General features: G+C 41.6%; 1 protein-coding gene across 1 annotated transcript in view; it reads right to left on the minus strand.

Moving 5' to 3' along the window:
- The window catches only part of PPP2R1A (protein phosphatase 2 scaffold subunit Aalpha), a 30,557-nt gene extending 16,856 nt beyond the window's left edge, over positions 1 to 13,701 (minus strand). The window contains exons 1-3 of the mRNA XM_061550978.1: positions 13,555 to 13,701; positions 7,479 to 7,569; positions 1,926 to 2,026 (exon numbers count right to left, since the gene is read on the minus strand). Coding sequence (XP_061406962.1) covers positions 1,926 to 2,026; positions 7,479 to 7,569; positions 13,555 to 13,632 — 270 coding nt within the window. The 5' untranslated portion in view covers positions 13,633 to 13,701. The remainder of the gene's footprint in view (positions 1 to 1,925; positions 2,027 to 7,478; positions 7,570 to 13,554) is intronic.
- Positions 13,702 to 23,751: the final 10,050 nt, after the last annotated feature.

The following is a 23,751-nucleotide window of genomic DNA, read 5'->3' on the forward strand; positions in this document are numbered from 1 at the left end:
ATGCGATGATGTAATCTTCCAACTTGAGGAGCACTTTTACAAGAAGCGATTTTGTCACTTCATCTCTATGGTGGACGTCATTTAGGCACGTTCTCTCGCTAGGCTACCATGCCATCTTTATCCACATTCATTTTTATGTTTGCCAAAAAAGTTACGTGAAGAAACTGGCTTTGAAAATGTGCTCATATTAGAAATGTTTTTTTACATGTCTGGAAAGGAACATCATTAGAATTATATTTTGACACTTCTTAAGGAGTACATGTACTAGAATGTTTATGTTCACTATCAAACATGTTGCCTATCCAGGCGGAATCTAATAAAGAGCCTTTTGGCCAGTGTGTTCACCATTGAAGCTCTCTGATCATTTCAATGCATCCACTGTCGTGTCTGGCAATGGTCAAGGTACCATGATAGACATCTTCCAAGTAAAGAATTGCATGCAAGTGTTAGGATCCAAATATTCTATATCCACACTCGTAATCATTGCAAAAAAAGCTATTCCCTTGCAGGCAATTGATCCTGGTTTCGGATCAATGGATTTCATCCAATTGAAAGACCGAATAAACATTTTCACATCCCTTCAATTCAGAAGAACCTAATTCGGGCCAAGTTAACACTCATGGGAGTCGGATTCTGGATTTGTTTTTTCTCAGTGCAAAATGTCTTAAAAGCTTAAAATGGCATAAATTAGGAAGCAAAATATGCCTTCTCAAAAAATCACTGCGCAATTTAGGGCAACTTTCAGGTGAATCAATTTGATTTTAAATTACTGTTTAAACCTTTTCTGATATTGAAGCTGCATATCACAAAACATTATCACTGTTAATTATACGACTTTTCAAACTGATTGGTCAGATAAGTAATGCCTGTGGCACATTTGTTTCAGTGGGCTTTCAACTCTTCCATTCATCACCTTGGGTTTTATTTTTTTTAAGGTAAATAAGCAAATGCAGAAAGAGACTGACAAATGCATCAGTAACCAAGTCACAAGGTACACTTGGATTAAAAGCAACCGAGCCTTACAGGGAGTTTAAATTGGACTGACAGTGCTAATTAATCCACTGCTTTTTATCTCACACAGCAGATGCCAAACATTCCAATTAGCCAAAGTAGATTGTGAATTGCTTACAGGGTTTTATTTAATACCTTAAGGTCAAAAAAAAGAATCAAACGCATGAAATATTAACTCATCAAAATAATGACAAAAATACGTATGGAACTTTCGCTACCAAAAACCCAAATGTCTATCGTCATCTTTGCATCGGACTCATCATTAGTTAAGTTTTGGTAGAATGGCAGTGTAAATCAATAGGAATAATATATACAAATTTATGCACAAGTGAATGTCTCGCTTTACATCGGTGCACACTACAAACTATGTGTATTAATGCTGCGCCTTACATTCATATGGTGATTGTATTTATAATTACATTACATGAAAGTCAGTTCAAAGAGCTGGTTGGCTCAGGAGGTGACTTCCATGTCGAGGCTACGACAGCCCATCTGAAACACCTTGGACTCAAATCCTTTAAGGGGGACAAGAAAAAATGAGAGACTGTCGTTCCCATTCTAGAAATCTACATGTTCAGCTCGTTTGACATCGAGTTGTACAGATTTCGGCATATGCCTTGCACTGCTATGCCTGAGCACTCGATATTGCCAATCTGTCATTACAGATTCACAGAACAGTTGCAGATTTTTCCACCAGAGACACTGGTCTCTTTCTGAAGATCCCGACAGCCACACACGGCTATCTTAAACCCACCTCAGCCACATCACGCTGAGCGAAATCTGCACCGAATTCATCCATTTACACAAGGCAGCCCCATAGTTTCCAAACAGTAAGAAAGGATAATATGCTATGGTACAGGCAGGCAGAAGAAAATGAGCTCCTAGCACACAGGGACAACAAGAATGGTGCTCACCAGCAGACAATGCACATACTCGGGCCCTCCGACCAGCGTGGTGAAACTGCCCAGTTGCTCAGCCAGAGCCAGCAGCACCTCATCCTCATCATAGATAGTGTCTGCACAAAGACAAAATACAACAGGGCCAGGACGGCCATCAGCTGCAAACATAATCCACTTCAACACAATAATGATGTTTTGGATCAACGTGCAAATATTCAGACGTGTGACCTTCCTGCAAAGAAAAGCATCGAATATAGACAAAATGATCAAAAGCTGCACGCAAAAATTAGTGAGAATGAAATGCGAATGAAACCTTGATCCAAGCACAATTCTAACATAGAAATGTAATTCAAGGATAATAAATATTTTATTCAACACCTTTTATTAAAACATGTGAGCTTCACAAACAGCATACTCTTCAGATAACTTACTTGAAATTTAAGCAAACACCCCCATCATACGTACATTTTAGAATTTAATTTTAAACAAATGTCACTAAACACGATATACAGGTATAGTGGCCAAGAATATTGCTGATGGTTGCATCTAGAAGCAGACAATGACTCTTCCCCAGAAAGAGCTGCCTTAAATCAGGACCCAATGATAACAAGAAGTGCTATGCTCCTCAGACCAGTAATTCTGCATTTACGTCATTATTTAATGTGCGGGTGTACCATGGAACACAGCAAAGCAGTCAACGTATTCGGTTTCCCTGTAATTCAAGGATTACAGATAAGCTAAATCCAGCACCACAAAATCTTTAACTAGCTCGGAATAACCTCACACAGTAAAAAAGGACGCCAAACACTTTAATCAAACAAGGCTGCATTTGTTCATAAATGACTGAAATTGGTAGATCTCATAACATACAATTTTTGAAATCTTAACTTTAATGGCTTGCATATGGAAACTTTTGGATTTATGAAAATCCCTTTTTATGTTTTGATGCATTCATGCATATACATGTAAAGCCCTTTGTCAATCCACTGCTGGGCAAGGGCCTCCCTATGCTGCATGGATTGCAGAGATTATTCAACCATACCTCAACCAAGCTCGCCACTGGGATTAAGTAGAGAAGAGGAACATTAGTGGGAGCCATAAAAATAAAAGTACAAAACATTTTTACGCAGTGGCCTCTGCTGCCCACCATATAATCGCAGATTATAATACCCGTTATGAATGGTGGTCATCCATCCAAGTACTATCAAGGATCATGACTGCTTCGCTTCCGAGGTCTAGCAAGATCGAATCTATTCTGTGCGATTTTATAATCGGCGCATTCATGCAGAACACAAAAAACAAACACCCGTTTTTTAGAGAGATCATGTTTGCTTATCAGAGTTGCTGGTTTTCACCTGAGGACGGATACTTGCGTTGTGGCCGAAACGTCGTGAAAATTATTTTATTATGTTTTATTTTTATTATTTTATTACTTCCCTTCTACGTGACTTTACCGAAAGAACCAAGAAGAAGGGTTGGGGACTTAAAGGAATCGAGGCATCATAATGGGTCTGGCTACTCGGAGCTCTGCAGGGCATTCAGGCAAGAAGGGAGGGTCCATGGGGTCTGGCAGGCCAAGTGGAATCATATGGTCGATACCGATGTAATATATTTCAATGATGATTCTCATACAGATTGACCGATACTGGGGCCAATACGAGCTATTAAACCGCCAAGATCCATGAATGAAAGGACTAAGCAAAGGCTATACAAAGAGCATCTAAGTGTACGGCCTAATATATACACAGGGCAATTCATGTACATGTATCCTTGGCCAAAGCCTCATACTGTATATACACAGGGTAGCTACGTGTCTATGTAGCCTTGACGGCAGCCTTGCATCGTATACAAGGGGTACAATCCATGTATATACAGCCTTGGCTATATATATGTAGCGACTGTGTATGTCACTGTGTGGTGCTGGGTTTACGAAGCCACGGCGGATAATGTGTTGGCATTACGTGTAGCCTGCTTACTGGGCGTAGTACCAGCCCTAGCGGGGCTTGGGTGAGGGCTGGTCAGCGCGGAGGCACCACGTACAGTGTGCCGTGAGGGAGCGAGAGGGAGCGTCAGCCAGCCAGGGTTACGTTGGGGCATGATACGCTGGTTGACCAGCTGACACGTGACCGGATAATATTGGAGGGGGGCCACCGGTGGACGGGGCCGCTGGGCGGTCATGTGGTATTAAAGAGCTCTTGGGAGCCTTCGGGAAAGAGCCAGAGAGATCTAGAAGGTGGGTGGGGCGAGGGGCAGAGCCAGCCCCAGCAGATATAACAGGGCCCCGCGAGGGGCGAGGGGTTCTTTGTGTTGCTGGTGATGAAGATCCACGTCGGGTAAAAGAAGCCTCTAGCCACGCGGTCCGGGACCCAGCTTGTGGTCCGGGCCGGGATAGCGAACCGTGTCTAGTTCTGCCGTAGCGTGGCTAGATGGGCGTTCAGCACCCAAATGTAGGTTGTGTTATGTTGAGTTACTGAAGTATATAGTGTTGCTCCCAAGACAACGTCTGTGACTCAGTTGGACTCACTACATATATATAGACAGGGAAGCTACATGTACATGGCTATACCCATACATCCTCTGTACATCCTGATCACTCGTGTGTGTGGGCAGGATGCTTAGGATATTTATGTAGGCTGTGGGCCTTCCTTTTTTGACTGAACACAACACTAGAACACCAGGGTGGAATTGGGCCAATTCTGCACACTAGGCATTGATAACACATTTCAAATTGAGATATTGGCCACCAGGAAACAGTCAGAATCGACATTCTGGCGATCTGGAATAAGGAATACTTACGTAGGATAATGCTTAGCTACATTAAGCATAAGCTAAGCCTTGCAAAGCTACATTTGCAAAAGAATGGCAAAGGACATGTTTTAGTGGGCACATCTTTCATGATAAAATCCCTGTAAGATTAATGGAGATTTTAACATGGAAAAAACCAACAGATGCATCACAGTTCTTGCAGCAAAGTAACAGCACTAACTAGAACGATATTTTGATTACAGTTATCACACCTGTAACATGAATTAGAGGCAGTAAAAAGGTCTTTCACAAGTGCAAAAGTCAACAGCATTCCTTTGTGCCTATGCAAGTCTACAATATACATATAACAGATGGGAAAATACGCAAAAAACACGTCCAAAACAAACCCTCCACTCCATTCCGCAGGCAAGCTCGCTGCCTCATTTCACGGTCAGATGCACTCAATTATGTACTTGCGTCAATCTGTGATGCAAACTGCACAGTTAGAGAGACCACCTGGAGCAACGCACGTCAGAAATGCGGCACGAATGAAATGAGGACAACGGTTCACACAAAGGCAAAATGGGTGCATGCAGACGGGTGCCTGGGCATGTACTTGGATAACGGAGTTGGTCCCACAAAATGTCACCATGAGGCAATCCTCAAATTGACACGTTCTTCTTTTGTAACAAAAAATGTACGGTTAAACAAACTCATTGCAACAAGCGGCAACACGTTTCTAAAACGGTTTGATCCAATGGAAAAACTGCAGAAAATACTGAAAAAGACATGAAGATACGCGTACATGCAAATAATCAGAATCTATTCATTTGAGAAATCCGATGATCTATAAAGCTCTTTTTCAGAGATGTCCAGTAGTGGCGGGTCAGAAAGTTACTGAATGAGGGCCCTCCCCACATCATGTGGGGGTGCAAGGCTTTTTGGACCACTCTTTACCGTGCTGCTCAGTGTGGGTTGGTGAAAGTGAGGATAGACATTGGATAATGGTACAGCCCATCAATGATTTGTTTGTGCACTTTCCTCTGCTTACATAGCCCTGTGGTTATTCATGGTGGTCACCCGTTCAAGGGTTCTACAAACTCAACCTGGCTTAGCTTAAGACATCTTACGACACTGGGCGATTTGATCACAGGCTAAAGACACCTTTCAGTGTTAACATTTAATTCACGTATTGGAGTGGCTTTCTCCACCTGAAAATAGTTATCTGCAAATGTTAAATCAGTGCTTACATGTTTAAAAATAACAAAATAAAACTCTCAAAAACCAAACACGTTGGAAATATTAACTAAATGAAATCCAACAAAAACTTGTTTCAAACCTTGACAAACTCACACAGGGCACATTTAAGATATATCTATCGTGTAATCCTAGAACATTAACGTGTATTATTTTTTGTTTGCAACTGTAAACACCCATTTGTACTATGCCCGACAGTTAAATAAAACCTAGCAGAGGATAAGATCAACTATAAACAGGAGCCTAACAATATCTCTGTAATGATATTTCATAAAAATTTTATTTAAAGCTTTCGTATTATTTTATTATTTCCCTTCTACGTGACTTTAACGAAAGAACCAAGAATATGATATTTCATTAGCCAACGGCTGCAAAAGGAGTAAAATAAAAGCGTTATTCTCAACGTACTCCTGAGTGGTCAAGGAACTTATGTAGTCCTGTTTAATATCTCTACTAATTTTGACAATCTGCACTCCATATTACATTTGCCATGCATGAACTCTGCAATTACTACTGTTTGCCAAGTTGACATCACACAACTGTTCATGCTTGTACAAACATATTTTGTTGAAACATTAAGAACTTACATTGAATATGTAATGGAACAGCTAAGGTATTTGGTGATGTAACACAAGACTTTATATGGCACTCAACAGAACTTAGTGCAGCTACAGAGACTGCAGTACACTCTTAAAATGACTGATACGACATTCGCAAGCCTGTCCTCTTTCAAACATTCATAACACGAGTGAACAGCAACCTTGGCGCAATACAAATTGGTTACAGGGTGTCTAGACTATAAAGCTATAATATTTTAGAGTGGACTTTTGTTCACCATCATGTATGGTGAACCGAGGTGTAAACAATGCCAAGCGTTCCCCTGGTATCATTTAGTTACTTTTGTTTGCTACTCACAACAAAAAGAAAGAATGGGGTCAAAGGGACAAGATCAAAATGGCACCACACACTGTCACAAGAAAGTGCAGGCTTAAAGATTACGTTTTAAAAAGGAACATATTGCAAGCAATAAACGTATTTCATGGTTAAAAGACTGGAATTTACAACATATCCATAGCTGGTAATCAGTTGTAATGCCAAAAGAATATTAGTTAAACACATGACTTCAACTGATTTTTTTTTACATTAAAATTAAACTCTGGAAGTCTCATGAGGTCTTACAACTCCAAAAACGAAAAAAGAGAAATTTCCAAACAAGAGCATTCAAAAAATTTGAACCTGGTTGCAATTTAATGCTCGAATTAACCACGGATTTTTCAAGAGCAACCCCAAGTATAATGTAGCCAATGCATAAGACATGAATTACATGGAAAACTAATGTTCGTTCAATTCATCACATCTGAAACACCTGGTGCACTCCACACGGGAACAGGGCGAGATTCAATCATCCCTCGAGCGTTTTTGACTTTTCTGTCAAGGTCACCACTGGCGTCTCGGGCTGTTTCCAGGCACCGTGGCCAAAGAAAACATGTCATTTGGCCACATGTTATTACACTGTAACATTACACATAATGCATGGTAATAGCAGCCATCTACGCATGTGCTCACCGGTCAGGAAGGGGATGAGCTCACTGCGCGTCCTCTCCACTCCAAGAGCAAGGGCGATGGTCGACAGCTTTTTGATGCTGTTAAGACGCAGCTGTAAGGGAAAGACAAGCCTCCTGATTAGGCCCTTTCAGATGTCACCTCCAATTAAGTCAAAGAAAAAAAACTACAGATTCTACAAAAGGTAACAAACATTCCGGCCAGACTAATGGCAAGTGTGTACTGGCTTTCACAGTCGCAACAAACTGATTAATGACTCGAGAATGTGGCAACAAAAATTTTACTTCGGTCTATAATTGTAGAACATTGACATGTGTCAATGACCAAATCACCCAGAATACACCTGATCTCATCAGATCTTGGAAGCTAAGCAAGTTTGAGCTTAGTGTGCTTGGATATATCACCAGGCATAACAGGTGGAAATGTTTGTGGGACTACGCAGTGGGCAACAAAGGACAATGCAGGAAAATCCATTGTTGTACTATACCTCTATGGCCCCCTATCTACGCTCCCTGCCATCACGAACTCACACTGACAAACGTGGTGAGGGATGGTCAAATAACCACAATGACCTACGCTGCGTGTGGAGACACTCATCAAGCAATGGACTGAAAAATTGCTGTACATGTTGAAGTAGTGTTTGTAGGAATAATGCTTAGCCCGAGTGAAGGTCTGCCGTTGAAAAAAACCAACACTACACAGGAGGCCATTTGCATTCATTTTCAGAATTTGGAAATAAAGTCAAATCTGCTATAAATATATTAAAAGTAATAAAATTGCATTTCTTATGATGTACCGTAACATTCCAATATTTATTTGACAGTTTAACACATTTATAACAAGCTGTGAACGTTTGCAATGTCCAACGGTACCCGAGTTATGAGTCGAACATAGGCCCTTCTTGCTGCGAGGCACAAGCATAACCATTGCACCACTGCCGCCCAGTTTGTTTTGTCTGGAATTTAACGTGGCTGCCAACCTCAGGCTCACTTTCATATAAATACATTGTTGTGTTACCCTGACCAAATTCATTAACATCGTAATGTCCATTTAAATATACAGCATTGCACTTCTCTGCAAATTTACAAACTTCAAGATTTATTTTTTATTCAATGGATGGTACAAGTTTCCCTCGCTCTATTCGGTAGATGCGTGGCAAAAACAAAAGGGCGCACAAGAGCAAACTCAAACCGCATATAGCGAACTTTGGATAGAAATAGATTGGCCGCATGTATGCAAAAATCACACAAACCGAACCCTCCAAGTGAGGGAAACCTGTACTCTGGTGCACTGTAAAAACTCTTTCAGCCTCAGGTGAGAGGTTCTACACCGATGCATAATTTCAAGGTTACAGGAAAGTAAGCCAGTTCAGTTCACAAACTTGGCTGGTGGACAATTTCTGGGTTCCCAAAACAGCCTTATCATTTCTGACCCAAAATCACATGGGCTCAAGGACCAGGCCCGTCTGATTGTGGCTCCCAAATGAATGCAATTTCTCTCAAGCCACCGTCAGAACCAGCAGTGATGACTATTGCAGGGAGTCACGTTCTGAGGATACAGGAGGGAATTTACAGTGCTGAAAAGGGAATCAGGATTTCCAGTATGATTTGCAATCACAGCACAAGTCTGATTTTGACCGAGGCGAAATTTTCTAGATATGACTGTAACTCAATGACAGATTTCTTCCATGACCTCAAGCCTTTAGCGGTGTTGTTATGCAATTGGCACAACACTTTACCAAGCAATGCCCCCATTAACCAATCTCCCAAAACAGGGCATGCCTATGTAATAAGTACTATACAGGGATGCATGTGGCATCCACATCACATTACTACATCAATGTGCTACACAACAGCGGTCGTTTACATAAACCACCTTGGCCATTTTTTACTTTAACTTATAGTGCTCAAAATTATATGTAAAAACATTTTTAAATGTGTTTATTGACCTAAGCATGGGTTAATAAGACTTGGGTAAGCAAAATCTGCCACTAGAGTTTTTTTAACCCTGAATATATATACAGCAGAGAACCCTATTTTATTACATATTGAAGTAACCATCTCGTATTTTAACAATACACATTTACATGCAATATCCTGTGAAAGCACTTGACTGTTGTTTCATCTTAATATACAATTTGCTTCAATTCACGTATGCTTTCGTTTTATTGGGTTACTGAAAACCAAAGCAGGGATCTATACACAATGGGGGCATATCAACTGGAACAGTAATTCAAGTTGACATTCATTGGTACAGTATCGCGCTTTTTAAAAGACTTGTAAAACCAAGATGGCTAAAAAGTCTACACCGTAATTTTTTTTCCGTCATAAGCTGAATCTTTATTTAATAGGGAGGAATCTGATGAGCTATGAAGCTCTTTTTCAGAGATCCAGTAGTGGCAGGTCAACAAGTTACATCAATGAAAACATACAATAAAGGATACAAGAGTAAGATAGAGAGGAAAACGTGAAGCAAGTCAGGAGTAAATATAAAGCATGTTAGTACAAAATTGCACTCGTATATGAATTGCTGCAAATTAATCAAGAATGCACGCTTGGGCAAGGCAGCAATGCAACAACCCAACATTACATTGCACTTTATAATTGAACTATAAATACATGAGTAAGGTTCATAGTTTTAAATTACACTTGCAAATGTGGATGAATCTGGCACACATGCTCTGTTTAACGGTATTTTTAAAGGAAGATTTACTTGGCGAAGGGAGGATACAAAGTTATTCCAAAACGTCGGTGCTGCAACGACAAAATGTCACCTATTCCAATTCTTGTTCTAGAGATCTTAGGTTTCTTGGGTTTGACAATATTGTGATTGAATTAGCCAAGTAGCACGCAGATTTGCCAATAAGGATGTTAAAGAAGGCTGTAGGCCAATCAGTTTCAAAGACAATGCATATATTATCAGGGCATCTTTGTTTGCATGTTAACCACAAGTTGATGGTTACTGCGAACTTGATTCCTTGCAAAAAGTTTTTGTTTGGCGTTTGAACATCTCAAATATTTTATTGCCAGAAAGGGTTAAACCTATTCTTATTCATCATACTTTGATACTAGCATAAAATGACCCACAATAAACATACGTTCTTATTTTTTGTTAATTTACCAATGGCAGTGGTTTAGTGACCAGCACTGTGAACCCAGCGACCTAAGCCCGATTCCCAGCCATGGCTAACAAGTGAGGAATGACATTTCAACCAGGAATGGACAACCACACTGACCTCCACAGTGAAGTTATGATCAATCATGGTAACAGATGGCATGGAGGCCTTCAACACGGTATACTGTATTTACAAAGGATGCAGAACTGCTCATGAAATAAATTAAGGACGCTGTAAATGAGAAAAGAATGTGTAAGTGGTCATTCAGCCATCATCTATTTGAAACCCCAGTTATTCGCGTCATTTTTGTTACAAATGCATTTGGGAGAATATGAGAATATAAAAAAAACTCTTCAATTTGTACAATTGGAGTAATGTCCCAACCATTCACAATAATGATGGTCTAGCTGAATTGTAGGTAACCCCTCTTTTGCAATAGTTGAAAGTAATGTGTCATCATCACCCACTTTTATCCACTGCAGGATGCGGGCCTTTCCATATCACGATTCCTCACATCTTGTGATGTCAGAATCCATCTCACTTCTGGACATGAACTCATCTCCACCTGCACAGTCATCATCCTCTTTGGCACGTGTTCTCCTTTGGCTAATAATATTATAACATCTTGTCGATCGTCCATCAATGCCCTATTTGCATAAATTACCAAATCCATGTATGTGTTCCGCTTCAGGTGTCAGTGTAAATCTAAGCACACATCTTCTCCACCCTTGTTTGTGCATTTTCCAGATTTTCCAAATTTCAATGTCAGTGGTAATATTTCGGGCACTGTCATAGAAGGTAATGTGCACAAATTGAAACGTTTCCTCTTCACGCAACTTCGCTGTTGCTCTTCACAATCAAATTCAGATTTCAAAACTTGTTCGCTCTTCGTATAATAATTTTGAAAATCTACTGGTATTAATAAAAAAGTAGGCTTCAGAAATATTATGAGCAAATCAAGTGATGTCCAAGTTTGCTATGCAAACTAAAATAATTGTTGGCAGGAGATAACTGAACACCAAAAACTATGCAATATCTTCCCATTATTTAAAACATCACTTTAAAAATTATGAAATGAAGCCAACAATAGCAAGAGTGCTTTCTAACAACTGAATTTGAGGATTACGAAAAACGCACCAATGTGTAAAGCTGCAAAGATGCATTTATGCATATTATTAATCCTTGAGTAGGCCCTTTGGCCAGTAGTGGTGAGCACACAAGTGCAAGGAAGTGTGTGCATCTTTGCCTTACCTGGATATTAAATTGTTTTTTCTTTTGATGCTTTTATTATTTAGTTATAAAGGCAACGTAATTTTATACTGCGTACATTAATTAGCAAACATTACACATCCTTATTTCTCGAAAGGTGATGTTATCTTTATACAATAGCAAAATAGAAATAAGCACTCCTTCAATTATAATGTGCAATTTCATTGATGTTGTCGTGTGGTATGCGACTGTTTTTGTTTGCTGCCTTGCCCAAGATTGCATTTGGTGTTGAAAAATCGGCGATAATTTATGTTCTTATGCATTTTGTACAGTACTTGTATACTTTATTTACATTCATTTATATTTAGTGACTTGCTTAGCTTTCAATACTTTGCACTCCTATCTGTTGCATTGTTGGTTGTTGTAACTTTGATTTAAAGCTTTCGTGACTGCAGGGATTCATCTTCTTGGTTCTTTCGGTAAAGTCACGTAGAAGGGAAGTAATAAAATAATAAAAATAAAACATAATAAAATTATTCTCACGACGTTTCGGCCACAACGCAAGCAGCCGTCCTCAGGTGAAAACCAGGTCCGTCGAGGCGACAGACTCTGTCGCCTCGACGTTGTGGCCGAAACGTCGTGAGAATAATTTTATTATGTTTTATTTTTATTATTTTATTACTTCCCTTCTACGTGACTTTACCGAAAGAACCAAGAAGATTTTGTAACTTTCTGACCCGTCCCTGTAAACGAGCTTCATGGCTCATCGGATTCTTCCAGTCGAAATAAAGATTCCGATTCTGATATCTGTCCATCCATCTATAAGTGGCATAATTTTTCTACTTCTAATTGTAAACTAAGTAATACACGTGAATGTAAACGAATTGTTTATTCTACTTCTAGGTTACTGGTTTATCCCGTGACATGGACGTCCTTATTTTCTCACAATGAATTAAGAATTTATGCTTCGGAAAAATGAGATCACATTCATTCCACTGCTACAGTAAATGTTAACTCGGGTTACCGAATTGCAGCTACTTAGGAGTCTCAATCGCATTTTTGTACAAACATGAAGATTACAAGTTACCCAACCCCACCTTCATAGTACAAATATGGTACGTACTGTAATTATAAACGCAGCGATCGAGACATCCTTCATACCGGGAAAGCGTTATGGACGCAATTAATCCAACACATTTTCAGCAAACGTAACCCAAGTGACTTACAATACCTCAACTGTTTGCTGCAATTGATACATTCGTGACAAATTATTGTTTCATGAGGCATTCTTCCTAAATGCTGCAGCACCTAAAACCCAGTGATTGACATTGCGTAGCGGCAGCAACTCTCTTCGGCATATCAATATCCAAGTCTCACACGCACACACTCCGATATTGTATTCATCCTAAACCATCGCCTGCATATTAAGACGCAATCGTTCAGGGGATAGCTCCCGAATCAATCGACACAACCAGCGCCGCTCCCAAATAACCATCAAAGAACGCCTCCGCAAGGCCTTCCGAGCCAACTCCCCACCAGCCCCCCGCGCTTTCCTAGAATTCGGGCGCCTTCGTGCGACGCCGACGCCGGCGACAATGAACCAGGCAACGCCGAAGGCTTCGCCGCCAATTTTACAGGCCTACGTAGCGGGGCGAGCGGGCGGGGGGGAACCCCTAACCCCGCCGCGTAGACCCAAGGAAAGCGCCTCGGCTCTTCGTTCGCGACTATCGTTTGCCGCGAGACGACGTTTCGTACTTGCACGTCCTCATTTCGCAACTCGTCGATGAGCACAGCGATGGGGTAGAGGGAATCGTCGCTGTCCGAGGCCGCCATCTTTTTCGCTCGTTCACTCGTCGCGCACAGGACGGAGGTGGGGGGAGGAGTGGGGGGGGGGGTGACGAAGGCGAGGGGGGGGGGCGTCCTGCGGGGTTTCTTAAGCCGAGGCGGCAGGGGCCGGGCGTGACGTAACCACGGCACGCACACGATGGGGGGGGGGGGTGACGAAGGCGAGGGGGGGGGGGCGTCCTGCGGGGTTTCTTAAGCCGAAGCGGCAGGGGCCGGGCGTGACGTAACCACGGCACGCACACGATGGGGGGGGGGGGGGGGGTTGCGCAATAGTTGTAGCGTTTCTAATGTGGCTGGACGCCGGACCCCTGGGTGTCAGAACAGAGGTTTTTTTCCCCATCTCTTAGGTCAGGGGTCGGGAACCTTTTTGACTGGGAGAGCCATAAAAGCCAAATATTTCTAAATATATTTCATTGAGAGCCATATAGTATTTTTAACGTATAATAAATTAAATATGTCTTACTTTTAATGCGACTTCTGGTCACGGGACCCGTGACCCGTGAAATTTATCTTCAAAACTAATTTCTGTTTACTTTCAAATGACACACTATTATTAAGCAATATTACGAGTTTTTTTTTTAATCAGTTCCAAACTGATTTTATTTTATTTTTATTTTCAACTCAAAATTGTCTGGGAGACATATGCCGTCACCGGAAGAGCCATATATGGCTCGCGAGCCATAGGTTCCCGACTGCTGTCTTAGGTATTCATTTTTAAGCATTTGTGAAAACTACATAGCTGTCAAACCATACGGTTTACTCCGTATTCTTGTACAGGGGAGATTGAGTTTTCAGGTCCATACCCTTGTGATGGCACTTTGTAGGATGAACGTTGACATGTATAAGGCCACGGGGTGACCAATAAGCTCTGAATTGGTCTGTAATAAGGCAGTCACTCATCAGGGGTTGACAGGTATGAAACTATAAACTATTTTAAAAATATAAACAATGTTTTATTTTACCCAGGTAAAGTCCACTGAGCTATGCATCTATTTTTTACAGAAGCTACTCAGCTATCACAGATTGAAGTGGCTTATCACGTGGGAATGCATAGCGGCCAAATACTATAAACGCGTGACATTGATTCGAAATGTGGAGGGGAAAACCAGAGGACCCAGAGAAAATTCCACGCAGGCAAGGGGGGGAGAGAGTTTCAGTTGTATTTATTTGGTATAGCCCTGTGAGCCATTCGGCTCTTGAATCGGGTGCAACCGCAACAAACCAAAACATGAACAACAAACATCTTAAAGTGACTACGCGCAACAGAAAAAATCCAGGAAAAAACAGCAAAGTCTTCCAGAAAAAGCACCGAATATCAACGTTGTGTGCAAAAATCCCAGTGGGATGCAAGTCAAACAATAACAACCATAAGACAATTTATATTCTTGGTTCTTTCGGTAAAGTCACGTAGAAGGGAAATAAGAAAATAATATAAATATAAAACAATAAAAAATAGAAAAATGTTCTTGCTGTGGATTTCATACCTGATGACGATTGCTTGTGTTGCAGTCGAAACGTCGTGAAAATTTTTATTGTTTTATATTTGTCTTATTTTATTATTTCCCTTCTACGTGACTTTACCGAAAGAACAAAGAATATGAATCCCTGCAGTCACGAAAGCTTTAAATTAAAACCATAAAAAAATTTAGACTAGAACATGCACACGCCAAATATACAGGTGTCAGGGTCGGGATTGAACCAACAATCTCCTGTATACCTGGCGAGATATTTAACATTTCGCGACCGTGACAACAGCGCCATGTTCGACGTCGGCTGCAGCAAGGTTCACAGTCAGGGAGCGATGTCCCGATGTAGCTTAACCAAATTAGGTCATTTGCTAGGAATTTAAAATGTGACAAATGTAAACCCTGTGACGCCAGGCACACATGGCCTACCGCTTGTTCAAATAACATCACGGGATCTTCAACGCCCACTGTGAATCTCAGAGTGCGTATTTTTTTTGATGAATACGACTGCGGTATTAACCGGATGGGGGACAGGGGCAGCCGGTAGGGGTTTGAACCGCGAACCTCGGCGGCAAGTGGCAGACGTGCCACCACTCGGCCATGGCAATGTCCCATTTCCAACTGCCCTTTCGTGAAGACGAACAGAAGATGTCTTCACTGAGATGCTCAACCTTGACCGGTGGTTCGATGCATTGCACCGATAAGTGGTGGCGATTTGATTCAATGGGAGTGAATATTACGTTGAATTTAATGGTGCTCTTGAAACTAAATGATACAAAAATCACCTAGACCCCTGGCCACCCTTGAAATTTGGTGCAAGATAAACAATATTGACCACAACGTACCCTGCGTTCTTAAGTGCGTTATGGCTTTGAACGCCCATTGCACTTCAACCTGCAATTTTCCACTATCTGCTTGCCTGGATTGAGCGATGAGTATACACCATCAATGTCTGGCTGCTGTATTTTTTTGGTCTCGTCTGTAGTTCTTGCCTTTGCACTGTATTTGAGCACTTTTCCTTCTTGAGTACCATAAATTGCAGTCTCTCTAGAACTGTAATTTATATCCGTTTGTTTCTACCATGCTGTGTTGTTCGACTCGTTTTGTCCATTCCTGTGTCATGTCGGCCCATGTGTTAGCATGGAACGAGCATAGTGTTTGCATTACATTTACACGTAAACAAATGTTTTATTCTTGGGCAATTGATTTGATGCATGCGTCTGTATTTATGTATGTTGAACTTATTTCGCACCATACGTAGCCAACCGTGCTAATCGGACCACTAAGTACAAAAAGCAGTTCTAAAGAAATGAGTTTTCAATCTAGATTTAAAACTGCATATTTCTAGTGGCTTCTTGATTTCGGAAGGAAGAGCCTTCCAGACGGCCGCAGAAGCGCATCTGTACGCGCGCGATGCAGTGAATGGCTTTGTTCGATGTCTGGGCAAAATCCGCAGCTGCAAAGATGACCAGAGATCACGTGATGGTTTGTGCTCCTTAACGGGATCAGCAAGGTTTTGTGACATTCAGGTCATCGATGTATTGACCTGGCCCTACATGCCAGCCGCCTTCCCTCCCATCCATTATGTTAGCCCTTACATATTTTACAAGGCACGATCGATTGATTGGGCTTTTGAAAGTGGCGGTACACTCCTGTTTGGGGAGGCACCAAACAAACTTCATTTCACCTTTTCCACTTACAGGGATTGCGTGCGGGTGATTAATCGTTAAAAGTGAAATGTGCAGGAGCACTGTCATTGCTCGGCACAGTTATTCACACCCCCCACCTCCCTGAGGTTTTGATTGTCACAATTCATAGTTGCAATGCGATTTTTTTTATAACGTGTTTTTTGTCCTTATGGTGAATGGGAATTTTTTTATAGAAAAAACACGGAACAGTGGAGCGTCAAAACTAAAGTAAGGGTTTTAAGTGGCTGCTGCAGCAGCTCCTTTTGCCAACTTCAGCAATTGTTTCTTGCTGTGGTTGTCCCACCTGATGACGGACGCTTGTGTTGCACCCGAAACGTCGTGATTTAATTTATTTTATACCTACGTGACTTTACCGAAAGAACCAAAGAGTATGGATCCCTGCAGTCACGAAAACTTCAAATCTGGATGAAGGGTTTTAAGTTCACGAACGAATTGAATATATCTGTTGGGGGGATACAACAATAAAACAAAGACTATCTATACCTCATATTCTTTGGGTCTTTTGGTAAAGTCAAGTAGATAGTAGGTTCAAAGAAAATAACAAAACTCTACGACGTTTCGATCGCAACACAAGCGGTCAAAACGTCGTCGTTTTTGGTTATTTTCTTTGAACCTATCTACGTGAGTTCACCGAAAGACCCACAGAATATGAAAGGGATTTGTTGCTTGGCGCACACATAACTTCTGGTGCCCACACGCTGTAAATAAAAAAAATATGCGCACTGAGTTTATAGCATTGGCTGGCACAATATGCACGGAACGTTTACGAGGTGGCTTAATGGTGAAAATGTTACTGCCTTGTGCTTGGAAGTTTTTTTTTTTACCTACTGCCCGTGGTGAAAAAATGCTACACGTTGGCAACGGCAGCGAAGGGGAAATGTGAGATGTCTTAGAAGCTGTCATTGATGACCATTCCTCAGCAACTGACCCGCTGCGAGTGGTAGAGCTGTAGCATAGCGGTTGGCATTTAACACGTAGCCTTTCGCGACCAATATTATTCATAATCAACGTTTTTGGGTTTAGATCGCGTTATTTACCACCATTCTGGCGAATTGCCCGATGATGCTGGATGCAATTACCAGCGAAACGTCGTACTCAAAATTTTTTAAATGTTGTGGTTTCACGCTTCAACACACCGGTGGGGCTAAAGCAGTGAACTATTTGTCTTTTGTCAACGTGACACTTTTTTACTGATTGGCCGTGTCGGGTGGTGGAGGGTTACGACACATTTATAAATAACGCAATCTAAACCCAAAAACGTTGATTATGAGCGGTTGGCATGTTACTATTAAGCGTGTCGATTTGACATAAAATCTCAACTGGCCCCTGAGTTCATCCCACCCCCCACAACCCACTTCACCAACTCACACTGACCAGCAGATTGAAGTATGGTCAAACAACACGCATGACTGAACTTCCTTTGCACCGTACGTAGCCAACCGTGCTAATCGGAGGAGCAGACTGCCACAGGTTGGGAATTTCATCCAGCAGTGGGTTGACAAAGCTTGTAAATTATTATTATGATCATAGACTTTACCATGCATATCCACACATTCTCACAGATTAATGCATTTGCCATCTGAAAAATAGACATCCATTGACAGCAATAGGCAGACTTCCAAGAAAGTTATTTGGGGCCCTGGACCAGTGCACTACCTTAGAATACATCCCAAGCCGTTGGGTTCATCCATCCACCCACCCACCCACACTTACCCTTCTGAGCTCCGTGACCTCAATCGCAGCTGCCTGCCCTGGCTGCTGAGTAATTGTAGCCCTGGCAAGCTGACTATGCAAGGATCCTAGTACATATTCTTTGGGTCTTTCAGGAAAATCACGTAGATAAGTTCAAAGAAAATAACAAAAAAATTACGACGTTTCGATCGCATCACATGCGGTCGTCATCAATTTTGTTTCTTGCTCCGGTTGTCCCACCTGATGACGGAAGCTTGTGTTGCTTCCGAAACGTCGTGGTTTAATTTAGTTATTTCTTTATTCTATTTTTATTCTAATTTTTATATATATTTTTCACCTACGTGACTTTACCGAAAGAACCAAAGAGTATGGGGTTAGCCTCTCAAGGCAAACTGTTTGTAAAGGTTTAAAATGGGCGTAACCCAAGTGTCAGCAGCATGGGTGGGGTAGCTAATGTTAATGTAACGGAAGTTGCTGCTAGAGGAGATGGTAGTACTGTAGTGGGTAGTGATGGTGCTGGTGGTGGGCTGTCACCAATTAAAGGGCTGCTAGGTCTAAAATGGAAACATTACAGCCAGTTATGACTTAAACTGGTTGATTACGTCCTTCAAATGATTGCTAAGTTTGTACCCATCTTCTCGGTTAAAATTGTGTCTATGTCTGTATATATGAATGGCTTCATGAACGAATCTTTGTTGATAGCCAGTGGGTTTGCAAAGTACCTTCGTCTAAGATACATCAATTTCGTGTGAGCCATCCGCATTAAAACAATGATCAGCCACGGCCAAGGTATTGGTCCTCCTGTGTTTCAGATCTGCCTTATGTTCACGAACACGGTCCGAGACATGTCGCTTAGTTTCCTCAATGTAACTACTGCCGCAGACACAGCTTAGTTTGTAGACGCCGGGGTATTGCATGTCATTGATCACATCCTTCACAGATGAGATCAGATCTCGAATTTTCTGTACTGTGTTGAATCGAACCTGGATCTTGTGTTTGCTCATGATTTTGGAAATATTTTTGGTGACCCCTGCTATGTATGGCAAGGTGATGGTTTTGATTGGTCCTCAGATGGTTCTTTCCCAACAGTTGGGGTGATAGCTTTACGGATTGTGTGTCGTCTTGAAAGCTTGGTGTACGTGTTCCAGTTCACTGGCTAGGTGATGATGGTTGTAAATACATTGAGCTCTATGGTGTAGAGTTTTGATGAGGGAAGTTTTACAGGATGGATGGTGGTGGGAGTCAGGTTTTAGGTAGGCATCCGTATGGATTGCTTTCCTGTAGACGGAGTGGCCCATTGAGCCATCTGGCCTCTTTTCAATTAAAACTTCCAAGAATCGGGCCAGTTTGTAGGTGGGTGAATCAATGGCGAGTGCTAGACTAGCCCTGAAGCTTTGCTCTTACAGGACCCTAGGAGTACTTTAGCCTTGGCCAGTGGCCGAGCTATTGCGTGTACTGAGTGTTGAACTTCTTTCGCATCGTATGTAGCCAACCGTGCTAATCTGAAGTGCGGTGAGAGTGCAGTCGGTGCTATTGCACTGGTGGCCACGGGAAAGGAGGGGGCCCAGGCACTGGGCAAGGGATTGGGGTGGGAAATTGGTCACGGGGCCCCATTTTTAAATCCTTAATATTAAGTTCGCTTGCTTGCTTGCGCGCTTACGACCGTGCAAATCTTTCGGTCGTGTTTGAACCCACTTCCCGTGATCCAATCGAGCTGACATTTTGCACACAGACTCGTTGTGCGTGACAATTAATTTTCGTGAAAATGTTTTTCAAAATTTTACACTTTTTAGGAAAAAAAAATGATATTTAATTACCAATTGCTTAATGGTGGCAGACAATCATCTGACCCATAGGTGGCAGCCATCTCAAGCCAGAGGACGAGAGGACTCTAGCCTGCCACGCATATAAAGGATTTATAGTGAAAAACTTTGTTTTTACGGGTTAATTTTTTCATTATTTCCACCAGGGCCCTTGCCAACCGACGCTACGCTACTAACCTGGGCCAACACAGAGCTCCCTACACAATGCTTAATCTGGGTCTGATTATAATCGAGCGGAGAAGAAGCCGATAGTAGCAATGGTACTTTAAAGTTGAACGTGAGGTTAGCTTTTGTTGCCATGAATTTGCTGGTTTGTTTTGTTTTCCTCTCAACATAAATCAGCAATTCAAAAGCAGTGAAATCTGTAGGTGGCTTTCACGGGTGAATAGGCGTCTCAGAAAACCTCTGGGAACTGGTCATTGAAGCCTTCACATTTTCATTTGTGTTATGAGGCCCTGACACGCAAGCGTGAATACCCCTGTGTCTATGGACACAAGAATAAAAAGCAAACTCTTTTTGTTCGCGAATGAATGTGAAGTTCACCAATATACAATGTGTGCGTGCGTCATAAGCTGTCAAAACCCAGCGCATGGCAAGTGACGCTGAAAGTATCTGACTTCTTTCTGCCGACCTTTAAGAAATGTAGCCTTATTTGTCAAACATCGCATGCGGGCATGTGAACGTCTTACCACCGATCAATATATTTAAAAAAATGTTTTAGCGAAGCTGTGGGGTCTTACCTTTTTTGTTCAAGGCAACTATAACCCTCTTGGAGGTGGAGGGTGGCGCAAGTGGTTAGCCGCACTATGAACATGTGTGTCTGGAATTTTGATTCCCAGCCACGGCTAACGTTATACTGGTAGGAAACTCCTGGTTACACCAGCCCACAGGGGATTATTGTGTTCGTCCGTCCGTCGTGCAGGGAGGGGCTGGGTGGGGAGGGAGGGGCTGGGTGGGGAGGGTGGGGAGGGGCTGGGTGGGGAGGGTGGGGAGGGGCTGGGTGGGGAGGGTGGGAGGGGTAGGGCTGGGTGGGGAGGGGCTGGTCACCCCGTGGTGCCCTTTTAAAACTCAACGTTTAACCTACTCACGCCAGCTTGTGCCCGCCCTCACAGTCGGACATATTTGCGGAATACACCACGCCGCCGTTGACCCTGGCCATTGACCGAGCAACCCAACGTTCCTACAAACTCCCTCCGCAGGAATGTGTTAGGCGAGTGATATTTAAACCAGTTCAGGGCCCCATCATCCCTTCACCAGCCTTCAATGATCATCATGGTGAAGTATGCAAACAAAAAAAACTATGACCAGCACGTTATAGAGAGGCCTTCATCCAGCAGTCGACTGACAAAGGGTTGTACATTATTATTATTAATTCTAGCCTTTTTGCCAAAATGTAATATTAAACATTTGTCGAGCTTTTGGGGGTATTTTCACATTATTTGCGAAGCAATGATAAACGCATCTGAAAATTCGTAAGTCTTTATTGATGGCAAAACAACCGGCTTTAATCTTCTAAACATTGAAAGCCAAAAAGGTGATCTTGTTCATCTTGATAACTTTGATGTGCCTTTGAGTCCCATTAGGTTTGAATACTCGTTTTTATGTACCTTGTGAGGTAAACACTCGCCGACTATGGCTTAAAACAAGAACATGAAAAGGGATACTTAAACTGTGTCTAATAAAAAAACACAGAAGAATGCATAACACATTCAGTCAAATGGGTCTGATTAAACTGCTGGAAAACAAGGGATATAATTTCAATGCCCAGGCAATTTAAGTATACGCAAAGTTGGATCCAAAAGGCTCTTTGCACATTGCCACGTTTATTGACGTCAGCACTTATATAACCAGCGCTTTAACAAAACAAAAACCAAGTTAACAACAGAAAGAGACCATCTGCAACTGCACAAGAGCAATACACTATCCCCCAGAGCACAAATCCTTCCTATCACAGGATCTGTGCTCACGGATAAAGATCACAGAATGATGCACTGAGGTTAACAGCATTCGACTAAATGCTACATAGGTCAGTCATGGAAAAAAATTGAAACACTTGTCACAGTGAGGTTTTTTAAAACTTAAATCTCGAATTATATATATATTATCTGTTTGAATATGCCCTGCGATACACTTGTTCACAGTTTCTAACTGCGTACAGTTCAACTGAAAGCATGAGCGGAATGTCAATGTCAATATGCAAGTAGACTAAGAGAACGTAGTTTGTAACACCATCTCATTGTTTCAGATTAAAAAAAAAACATTGCGGTTGCAAATGAATAACGATGGAAACTGGGCTAAAAAAACTCATCAGGTGTGCCATTTCGATATTTTTTCCTCCGTATATTAAATTTGTGGGGGAAAAAACATTGCACCGTTAAGCAAGAAGAATGGGGCTCATAGATTAATTTGCCGATGTTTTTCCCTCAGAAAGATAATGGGGAGGCAATTTTAAGTTGAGTGCGTTACGCCTCCGCCACATGGGAACTTTAGCCCCGAAGTTCAAAGTCAATAATCTAATGAATAAAAGCCATCTCGTCTTTCTACCCAAAAGGTGGTGTTGGAGGCAAGCCAGAGAGGTTTTATAATTGAAATAATTCTTACCACCCACCACAACTTTCCCTCAGTCAGGGCAGATATTTAACAAATACAATTTACGACGCCGAGAGGAATACAATATGCTCAACGTTAAATGCGGTACAAGTAGAATAAAAACATTGCGACAATTTCACTGCGTTTATTAAAACCTCATCCACTTTAGCAACGACGAACATCGTGGGAGTGAATGCACGGGATGATTAGTTTGTGAAAGAAAAAAAAACAATTCAACAAATTGCTCAGGACCTTTTGGTTTTATATCGTTTTATTTTTTTGTATTAACGTCATTAATAGTAACATTTAAACTCAGTTTTTTTTTGGAAATACTTTCATAAACAATATTGCTGAACGGTCTTGATTATTGCAAGCAAAAGTGCACCACTGTGCATGCACAATTTGCTTGTATTGCCTTTCTACATACTTTACAGTCATATTTCACCTCGACATAGATAATTCAATACATAAATTAATTTACCCTCGCGTTATTTGTACTTTTTTTTTTACAACACCTTAAGTATAGGATGCGTTTAACAAGAAGCAATGCTGCGGTGACCAGATGAAAGAGATTACATTTCCAACGGATTAGATGTTTGCAATGTGGAGGCTCTGTCTACATGACCATTTGCAAAATACGTGAAGCAAATGTAACCGATCATATATCCACAGACTTGGAGTGCCCTCACAGCCACCGTAAAGTTAGCGAGACCCTTCCTGCAATCAATTCGGAGACAAATATTTTAAATATGAATTCGTTTCAGAAAATTATCAGCATTACGAGTACTACTACGGTACTTTATTGAGCATATAAACATGTTGAATTGT

This window comes from Lethenteron reissneri, chromosome 13, assembly GCF_015708825.2.
Source record: "Lethenteron reissneri isolate LAM-NWPU_2019-01 chromosome 13, ASM1570882v1, whole genome shotgun sequence".
Classification (NCBI taxonomy): domain Eukaryota; kingdom Metazoa; phylum Chordata; class Hyperoartia; order Petromyzontiformes; family Petromyzontidae; genus Lethenteron; species Lethenteron reissneri.